Source organism: Hylaeus volcanicus, chromosome 5 (assembly GCF_026283585.1).
Source record: "Hylaeus volcanicus isolate JK05 chromosome 5, UHH_iyHylVolc1.0_haploid, whole genome shotgun sequence".
NCBI classification, from domain to species: domain Eukaryota; kingdom Metazoa; phylum Arthropoda; class Insecta; order Hymenoptera; family Colletidae; genus Hylaeus; species Hylaeus volcanicus.
This window is the reverse complement of record NC_071980.1, coordinates 2681657-2691976: the sequence shown is the minus strand read 5'-3', so window position 1 is coordinate 2691976 and position 10320 is coordinate 2681657. Positions and strand designations below refer to the sequence as shown.

The window sequence follows — 10320 nt, the reverse complement described above, 5'->3', positions numbered from 1 at the left end:
ACTATAGCCATCTAGCGGCCACGTCTGAACTAATTCGCCTGTAGATATGCAACCGTGAGTACTGGTAACTGCAAGCAGGTTGCCTATCTACAGGCGAATTAGTTCAGACGTGGCCGCTAGATGGCTATAGTGTCGCACGCACCGTTCGGGGCTAAAGATCCGATAGGTAACCTGCTTGCAGGAAAGTATGCCGGATTGCATACCTACAGGCGAATTAGTACAGACCTGGCCGCTAGATGGTTATAGCGTCGCGTGACACCTTTTCAGGGATAATTTGATTGATATAAATTCTTCATAGGTCGTGGAGGTTGTCCATCTCATTCTTTATCCCTTGAATATTTAAACTTTAAACCCTATAAATAACATTAAAGAGTTTCTATTCCTTTATCATGTCTCGAGGAATTTGCATATTACAACTTGACCTAGTATCTTAAGGTTTACATCATTCGAATATTACCCTTTATATACTTCGTTTAACGAGAAAACACTGTGAACAAAACTACGTGACTCGCACTAAAACAGAAATGATAACAATCATATGGATTTGTTTATAGAATTGTTGTCTCACTGAACGGAGTATAGTAGTGCTACTTACGCTATAAATATTCGTCACCGAGTATTCACAGATACGCAATCAAACTCAATAGCCCTAGTTTACAATACATGTAATAAACAATTGACTAGATTTAATGTAATACTATTAATACGCGACTAACGCGAAACTACTTTGCGTACGTTTCCATCGAAGCTGCGGTTCAAATGCTTTTTCAACGACTAGATAATAGTCGAATTTATTGTTACGATAAAAAATTCATCGTTTGGTAGAAGTGACAAAGGTAACTTTGACCCACGTTCAATGGAAGGAATCGTACGCTCGAGGAAAGTATTTCAATTGCGCGTTTGGAACATTTTTTGAGGAAAAATTGCTCGTTCACTGGATGAACCTCGTATGGATAGAGCAGGAATCGACTATAAGTCGCGTTATGTCGGCCTCAGGGCGCTGACCATGTCGCCCAGCAATCGTTCCACACTGACATCACCTACAGTTGGTTTGAATAGCAATTCTTGCAGGGTTGATCGACAGAGTGCACGCGCTGGGGGTAACAGCAGCAACAGACGCCCAACCCTACGAGCATCCCTTTCGCAGAACACGGCCACCGTTTGCTCTTGAAGGGTTGTTACCCTTACTCGATCGCAGAGCCCTCGAGATTCTAAATAACGCGTAATAATAGTCATCTGTTCGTTGTTCATACACGTTTCATTCAATAATTTCATATTTTATATATATATATATATATATATATATACGTACACGAAACATTTCGATATTATTTTAGGATACTGCGAAAATCTCTGCCACATGTTTTCTAAACTTTCGAGATTGAGAAATGTGTTCGTACCTCCTTTGAAGAGAACGATAGCCTTGAGGCAGGCGTACTCCGAGTGATCGACCCTGAGGAGGGCGCATTTTCCCAATAACTCCTTCAACCTTCTCACCTCGTCGACGAGCACTTCCTTCCTGTCTGGCGACAAGTCGCTGGGTACTAAAGTGGTTTCCTCGACAGGGAAATTCCACTGCGCCGCTGTCAGCACGAAAAGCTCGCTCCAGGACTCCTCCAGTAGAATCGTCTGGTCTCTGTATGGCAACTTCAGACAAAGCAAACGGCATTGTAGAATTTTAGACACTACCGGTCTGTTACTTAAAGTTAAACGATTGAAATTTTCACAATGCTGTTATTTAATAAACGAGAACAAGAACATGAATCGTAACTTACTTGTAAGAAAGAATGAATGCTTCTCGCCCATCTGACAGCAAAGAAAAGTAACTTTGCGGCGAATTCATAGATATTTTCCGTGGGTAAAATCGAGAAATTGGTGATATACTCCGAGGACGCGGAGTTGACGATCGGTGGTGCTAATCGAGTGCTCACTAGTTCCTCTGCAAAATTAGAGATGCGACTATTGAAGATAAGCGAACGATTTGACAATGAACACCACAATTCGGTCAAGTATTATTCACAACGATACAAATCGAATAAAAAATATAGCGAACTTGTACCACGAACAAAAATCCTCACCCTTTGTTTCAATCCTACTGTCCAACATTCCAGCTTCCTCGGAGCTCGTAACTTCGTCCTCCTTGGCGGCGGTCACTGTTATTGGTTCTGTTGGCGACCGTGGCAAAAAGTGTGCTAAAAATTTGTTGGTTTTTTTTTTTTTGTCATTAATCAACAAAGTCCTAAAGCCTTTTTAGAGAACCTTACAGATGTCATATTTTACCTGAAAAAATGAACGAGTAACTCCACTTACCAACCGATGGCGTGAATGCTGGCACCGTTGGCTTGAAAGGGAACAGCGCAGGATACAGAAGGGGATGATAAGGATTGCTCGCTGCATGGTAAACGTGCGAGATTCCGGAGTAGAGACCTGCAGGACCTCTCCTCGCTGCCGCCACCAACGACGAGGTGTTTCGTGGAGCCCTTTCGTGTTGAACCGCTGTAAGCATTGTCCATTTTTAGCGTTTCGAATATCCATTGCATTGGTGCGATTTTTTACGTTCAATATCGTGAGTTTACGCCTAATCGATCCTATTTAAAGTATCTTTATTTCGGAAAAAGTGTATCTACTTGTCACGACCACTTCCCTATCGCGAAATTAATTTCTGATTCAGAAACGATCAAGATATCGCAACAAACCGTATCACCGAAAGAAGCCCGAGCACGCAGAGGTCTATAACGAAATAAAATCAATCTCGCGGTGTCCTTTCGTGTTGGTACTCCGATGCACCCGTTATTGACCCCTTATTTTCATTTCTTTTTTTTCCAGCTCGAAGACAATCAGACCCGTAGAAGTGCAGACCATTAACGGCACCTCTCGTGTCCTCTCCGTTGCTAATTGATATCCCCGCAGCAATCAAGTGTTTGGATTATCGGGCTGCCCTAGCCGGGATGGAAGTGTTTACAAAAGCTGTGAACGTCAGGCTGCTCGTGACACCGCTCTTCCGCTCGTGGCTAGGCTAACTTTCCGGATTCTGGCGCGGACGAGTATAGAGTTTCATGTGGGCGCGCGAGAGCAGCCGTTTTTATTTCGTTCGACGGGACACCCTTCTCTATTTCTTTGTCGAGGAGACACGAACAAAATCTCGATGCATTCTAATGTCCTCGACGGTGGCGAACGATCCTACGCGCGATGTTTGCGCGGCGCGCGAAGCGGAGAACGAGGGACGTCACGGTTTCTGTCGTTCGCAAGGCGTTCGACAGACGGTGGTTGAGGTTCAGAAATTTAGAAAGCTGAGGAATCGGCTAATCGAAGAGTCGGGAAATTTACAAACCCACAAATTTTGTGAACTTTGTACAGCTTGGGGACCTCTGTACTCGTGTAATATCGTGTAAGTATATAAATCACCGAAGTAACAGTATAATTCCAAGAAAAAAAAAAGCTAAAAAATGGACTGTTTTTGTTCCAGCACACATTGGTGTCTCCAGCTACTTCATTTTCTATTCTACAGCGCGTTAGATTGCTTACATATAAAGAAAAGAATCTAAAGTCTTAATCACCGGTGAAACGAAGCGTACCATCTCGTTTCATGTTAACCTGGAGGCACTTGGTGAAACGACATGCCTGGCACTGATTTCGCCGCGAAACGTCCACGATGCAACGACCGTTTTCCTTGCACACGTAGTCCAAGTTCCTGAACAAAGGAACTCGGTGTTATTAAACAGAATTTCAACAAAAATTCATTTTTCCATTTCTAAAACTACGACAGAAAGACATTGGCAGACACGGAACCTCGCGACTGCGCAAGTGCTGTTTGTCTGTGCAGTTATTTCAAAAACGATTGAAAATTGATTACCTTGCATACCTGCGGATCGACCGCTTGAAGAATCCGCGACACCCGTCGCAACTCGGTACACCGTAATGTTTCCCAGAAGCCTTGTCGCCGCAGACTTTGCACAAACTCTCGCCTCGACTGTTGTCCTCCATTTTTACCTCGAACCTGTCCAGCAAAATGAAATCGCATCAAGCATATCAGCGATAAAACGAAATTTCGAGCTACGCGATAGTTATAAACGTTCCAGTCGAAGCGTTTTAATTTTGTTTCCTCTCGAGGTGCCGTAGACACTTTTGTCACGCTTTTTAGAGAATTTAAGAGAATGTCCAAATGACTCGATTTAACCCATCCACCCCTATATTTAAATGCTCGTTTTGTGATATAAAAGCTCGTACTTCATCTTCCATCGTTGTTTTACATGATATTTACATATTTTATGAGATTATTTCAGCGAAAACTGTACACCGCCTACGACGAAACAGTAATATCGGTTTCGCTTTTCCACGAGGAAGTTACTCTTCATTATCTGTCATTTTCAGCGACGGCGGAACGCTACTCTCGTCGCGGTTGTCGTGACTTCTCCAGTAATTTCTCGTTCAATGGAGGAACTTACAGTCACCGAGCGACGGGTCGTTGCATATTTCAACATGTAATGATAAGCTTGACGATTGTTAAACATCGCTCGCCTACGACGATGTTCGATTCTTCGATGCTCACGACTTAGTGACTTCAATTTCACTGATGTCGGAACCGGCTAGAAGCTCGATGCTCTTATAAACACGATTATAAATAAACATTATAGAATTTATGCCGTAGTCACGAAGAGATATATCGAGAGCTGTATATTTCGGAGGAAGGAAAAGAGAGCTGGATATCAATCGAAAGGTTTTGGACATCGAGTTGTGCCATAAATAAAACAGGCAGGTTTTCGAGTCTTCCTTGGTGTAATATATTTAAGAAACGAAACGAGAAAATACAGGCGTTATAAAAAAAAAGGCGAGAGTGATCTGAAGGTCTCGAACCAGAGAAAATGAAACTTTTAAATTATAATCCAACGGTTTTTTCGCAAAAATTCCACTGTTATTAATGAAGATATGAAGGTACATAAGTTGACGATGGCTATTACCAAAGAATTCTCTTCTTATGATAACCGACTGTGCCACTTATTCCTCAAGTTCGCCAGAAAAGTCTCTCCAGCGCGAGGGGTTAATTTTGGATTGCAGCGACGGAAGAGGAACGGGAGTACAAGTTCTCCCCGACAGGAGTCACGAAGTCGCGCTAGCCTGGAGGTCGAGTTAAAATACTCCTCCACCCTTCTGGTGACTTTTGCTACCCCTTTTCGAACCAGCTCACGGTTCTCCACCTCTTCGTTCTCCGTGACCCTGGCGAGAGGGCACCCTCTTTGTTGAGGGCCTCGGGGCGACTCTGCCGCGGTCTTTCTCGTTCTAATAGAACGCTAGGCCACCTGTAGGGTTCTCAGGCTCAATAATGCATCGGTGACGTGGGGCATCGTTCAGCCTTATCGGGCGGTAAACCACCGAGGGTCCTGGTGGATGATGCCACGCTTCGCCGCACCCTTCGTCCCGAGACCAGTATCACCGACACCGTCATTACTTCCACCGGCGTCGACCCCGTCGAGATCCTTACCAGCGACTGACTTTTTAATAGTCCGCCCCCAGGTCTGGAGCGACGGCGAACCTCGCGTGTGAGCGTTAACCTGCCATAATATTTTCAGTGTTCGATGACCACTTTCGCTCTGTGTACAGCGGGAACGCCGCCGGCGTATTGTTGGACGACGAAGGCATCGAGAGGGAACGACTCCATTTTGCAATTGATTCTCACTTGCCTCGAACCCCATATGTTCTGATATTATTTGGATCTACCTGATGGAGTGATGTTAGATGAATAAATTTTAGACAATTTTAAATAAATCGTCGTTCCATTTGATCACGATTCGTCTTTAATTAGCGACGGTTAACTGGAGAGCTCTCATCGAGAACCAGACGGAGTCTCGTATTAATTAATGGCGAATAAATTTGAACGCGACGTTGATGGAAAGTGAAAGTTAAGCTTACGTAATTATCGGGAAGGTGACTATTTTCCCCGTGCTGTTGGCTTGTAGGTGCGCACTTAGGCAGGAGCGGATTGTTTGACCCTGTTTGCATGAACGCCTACCGCGTTTACGCACGCACGAAGCATATGTTGCGCTTTACACGAACACGACTGCCGAAAGTCAAGTCCTGTTCCTTGTGGCGAGCAATGTTGGAAGCACGCTTATTCCGACGCTGAACAAGAACAAAGGAAAACTCCTTTTCTTTCGCCGATGTTACGCATTTGTTTCGAATAGCGTGAAAGATCGACCGATATAGATTTATTTGTTCTATTATGCTGGCGGTAAAGGGTTTTCCAAAAGGGCCTATTGATTTCCAGGGGACGCTCTCTTCGTTCAGCATTTTTTATGCGAAAAGCCGCACGTGACGTGACGAGGAAAAAAATTTGCATAGAAGCGACGGTTCCGTGGAGTTTTCACTCGACTTTCGACACCTTGCATCTAGCGAAACTATCGAAAAGTCATTGGGTTGGCATTAAGCGAGGTTGGGGCGCAACTGTGACGAGCTTGTCGAAGTTCTTATGATCGATGGGCTTCCGTTAAACTGCCTTTAAAAATGATACCTCGACAACCTTTCTCGGCCCTGCTCGCTTCGGTTTTGTTAAAGAAATATTGCAGAACAATGTTCGTAAATGTATCGCATACAGTCAGTCCCATAAATATTCGTACCCTCTTCGTCTATTAAAGAAAATTGTCTACATTAAACGATAGGTTTCATGTTTTCAAATAAGTGTTCAACTTTTCTCCCTAATTCGATCATGACAGTGTCGTTCATTGTTCGAGTACAATAGGAGGTACAAAGTGGGTTCATCGAGAAAAAAAGGGACGCGGCGTTAAGGATCCTTTTCCGAGCAACCGCGAAGCGTGACGCACCTTGCTGAGTAATTTTCACCTGGACCTCGCAATCGGGACCGTGTTAAACTTGGATGAGAAGGGACACGTGCGCCTGAGTACCGCGTTACGAGGGCACAATTAATTAAATTAGTCTCTGCAAAAATCTCGAGTCTCTTTAATTAAACGCAATTAAATAATCTTATCGCGTTACGTCTAAACAGATATTTAATTACAGGTCACGAGTTTCCGGTCGGACGGATCATTTTTCTGCTCGCGTCACGATTTTCGTTAATTTTTAAAGAGTTCCCCGGAAACATTATCGTCAGCCACCCCTGTCGTGACTTTTGATGTCTGAAAGGGTCGACTGCAATTAGACACTCTTGAATAATAAATCGTCACTGCAATTGTAGCGATAACGTGGGTGGTGCAACCTGTTCACATTTGCATATTTAGAAACACTTTTGCTGATTTCCGATCGAGTCGCGTATCGCGTTCCTCCTAATTGTATTAATCTATGTTTTTTTTATCCATATTACTTCGGCTTTCGTCACTCCCCCCTGACTTTAACTGCAACGTTTGTACAATAAGTATCGTGATTATACGAAGTTTATATAAATGCTATCATTATAGACGTTTTTACAATCAGCACAGCGCTACTCTAAAAGGAACTTTAGGATTTCGTTTCTTAAATATCTAGACACGCGTGTCAGCTCAGTTGTGGCTGGACGTATACAAATAAATATATTATATAAATTGCATACATTTCGTACGATTTAAATCTCTAATCTTCCAGAGACCTATTCTTTTAAACTAATCGAGAGGTGTCTAGCATTAGAACAATCATTATAGAATCAACGCGGAGTCGACTTCTAAACCGATTTTAATTCGGCAACGGCTGTGTTGAATTAGTTTCGGTCGCGCACGTACACGCTTCACACGATTGGCAGTGATTGCATGACTCGATCGAGCATGCCGTGCAGAGCACTCGTTCCTAGATCTCCGTGACTTGGAGTGGTAGATCCTTTCCAGTGGTCGTGATATCGACTGGACAACCGGCGCACGATTACTTCCTGCCTTGTTTTATTGAAACTCTTCTTGTCCCTCGAACTTTTACAGCAGATGACGAAAAATTGTTCGAACTAAATTATTATTTAGGCTTTTAAGCGTCTGGAGTAGTGAAGACCGCACTAATAAAGGTATCTTTAAAACACGTCAAATGAGGAAAAATTAAACTATATTCTTATGTATTTATTCTGTCTAATAATCGACCACGACTTTCATTAATAGAAAAGAATCGATCGAATCACCATGTGTACGACTTCGAGTCACAGTCACGCCAACCATTACCAATCATCGCGACACCGAACCTGTTAATTAAAGAAGATGGGAAGTCAGGCTGGTTTTTGCAATAATTGCGGCCTATACCAACCGTACGTGGACAAGAACGTCGCCTCTTATGACACGTACAGTCACCCTGTAATAAGTGTCACGAGACACGGCGTGTAATGCACATAAATTTCCACCGTAAGTACAGAGTTTAAAGGCCACAGAAACGCCCCAGCGAGTTGCTCCAAGTACGTTGAATTCGGTCGCGATCGAGCAAAAGCACATCGCGTGCCATAAAATATTGTCACCGAATATCGTACGCATGGACGCGGGTCGCCGCGCGCTTGGGCCAACATGTGCGAACGCCTTTCGGCATATGCGTGGACCTTACGCAATGACGTACATTACGCTGCGAGGAGGCGAGCCGTGGACGGACAATTACACGCCTCGGCGCCCTAAAAAGCTGGACTTACAGGTGCGTTTACTCACGGATAATTACAGAACCGTCGAACAGCGACACATGTCACGCCTAATAGTTTCATGTTTGAACGAAGCGGGACTGAAGAGACACACCTAAAGGTGCTGACGGAGGTGTAGAATTTTGGAAGAATTCGCGAATCCTTGGGTCCGATCGACGATCTTTGAAAAATTCTTCGTAGGGCAATCGTAGAGCTTTGTTTAATGCTCAATGTACCAAGTATCAAAGCATCGCGCCACTACGGTGGTGTCAAAACAGAGACCATCTTTGCGTCCATCATTAGCGCCATTTTGTTTGCTTACGCCTAATTGTACACATGCAAAAATTCTATTTCGAACCTCAAACATATTTTATATATATGCAATACTTCATTTGACGAACGCAAATAACGAATAAAACGAATAAAAAATCAACATTCTCGACTTACCTTGAAAGCGATCTCTCGAAGTTTCAGCTACTGGTTCGTTGAACGCAATTCTTCGACAAGAATTAAAAATACTCGAAAGGTGGGTCAATCGTTCTCGAAGATACGGCAGATATTCACAGACGAATCTCCAACAATGTTTCCCATTCTCTCGTGTCTACCAAACCAACGGCCATCTAGATTTGTTTAGAAAACAAAAGAAAAATTGTTTAGTTTGCTTGATCCACGAAAATAAGACTCTACTTGCTACCCGTTGGCGAAAGATATAAACGGTTTCTGTAAAACCTTGTGAAAATACGAATGGGTCAAAATAATCGCGTTTCGTAAACCTAGCGTTAAACGTCACAAATGTTAATGCTTATAGTTCCGTTCTCACATGAACACGTCCTATCGCAGTGAAACAATTTAGCCATCATTTACTAGCAATATTTAACTATCACATATGCAATCACATATTCAACAAGCTGTACTTTCGAGGAGTATTCCAACTCCTACGATCACTGTACCATCTGACCTGACCCAGGGTCAAAACAAACTATCGATATCACTGTACTCCGATACAACGTCGAATCCCCCAAAACTTGTGTGTTTTGAACCACCGTGCTTCACAAGGTCCCCTCAAAAAATCACAAAAGACCAATCGAACCTCCTCGTATGTTCACTTCGTGTGTGGTATTGTTCCGTCCTCGTTGGACGTTCCTCTTCGAGGGTAACGATCGCGGACCGACGCGACTGAACGGTTGAATCGAACCGCGAGATCCTTTATCGCGAGGACTGCGTGGATGTACACCGTGTACGCGTGATCTATGGCTCGTAATTTTTGGTCTCTGCTCGCCGCTTCGGGGGTGGCCAAGGTAGGTCGCCGTTGATCGCCTCCGTCGCGTAACACGCCCAACCAAGGGATCGCGCGCGCACCAGGGGTAGTCGAGGACCGCAAACGATTGGCTGATAGGCGGAGCCACCCCATCGAAAGCTCGCGACTCACGGTGGTCGTGCTGGCGCGCTGTCGTGGCCGAGGGAACGCAAAACCACCCCCGACCGACCCTGGAGACCCCCGAGCGTCGAAAGTCAACTCCTCGCACGTTTTCCTCTAATAATCGAGGAGAATGTTCAACGCGGAGGATCCGGGATCCGTGTGTCGGGGGAGGAAGCGCCGTCCGCCCCCGAGGCTTGTTCGAGAATTCTCTGTCGCGGGTCAGGTGCATCGAACTTGGGGGATGCGATCGTCTGGATTCGAGAGAGGAAGCAAGCCAGACTTTGGGGATGAAAGTAACACTTTTTCTCGGTGTTTATCTTCGTCCGGAGGGGACAGTTTG

At 44.4% G+C, this 10320-nt stretch overlaps 1 protein-coding gene across 1 annotated transcript; it reads right to left on the bottom strand.

Moving 5' to 3' along the window:
• Positions 1-857: 857 nt before the first annotated feature.
• On the bottom strand, positions 858-9141 carry LOC128876601 (protein dissatisfaction-like). Its single transcript, XM_054123087.1, has 8 exons — positions 9008-9141; positions 3854-3997; positions 3576-3691; positions 2311-2496; positions 2079-2192; positions 1776-1939; positions 1401-1647; positions 858-1211 (listed from the first exon to the last, which is right to left on the bottom strand). The coding sequence occupies exons 2-8, from the start codon at positions 3982-3984 to the stop codon at positions 982-984; spliced, it is 1188 nt and encodes a 395-aa protein (XP_053979062.1). The 5' UTR covers positions 3985-3997; positions 9008-9141; the 3' UTR covers positions 858-981.
• Positions 9142-10320: the final 1179 nt, after the last annotated feature.

What these genes read in the sequence shown, in the direction of transcription:
- LOC128876601 (XM_054123087.1), bottom strand. Translation starts at nt 3,984, where the DNA reads ATGGAGGACAACAGTCGAGGCGAGAGTTTGTGCAAAGTCTGCGGCGAC. An exon ending in AGCATTCACGCCATCGGTTG is followed by an intron (nt 2,193 to 2,310) that starts GTAAGTGGAGTT and finishes ACAAATTTTTAG; the next exon opens with CACACTTTTTGCCACGGTCG. An exon ending in CAGTAGGATTGAAACAAAGG is followed by an intron (nt 1,940 to 2,078) that starts GTGAGGATTTTT and finishes CTAATTTTGCAG; the next exon opens with AGGAACTAGTGAGCACTCGA.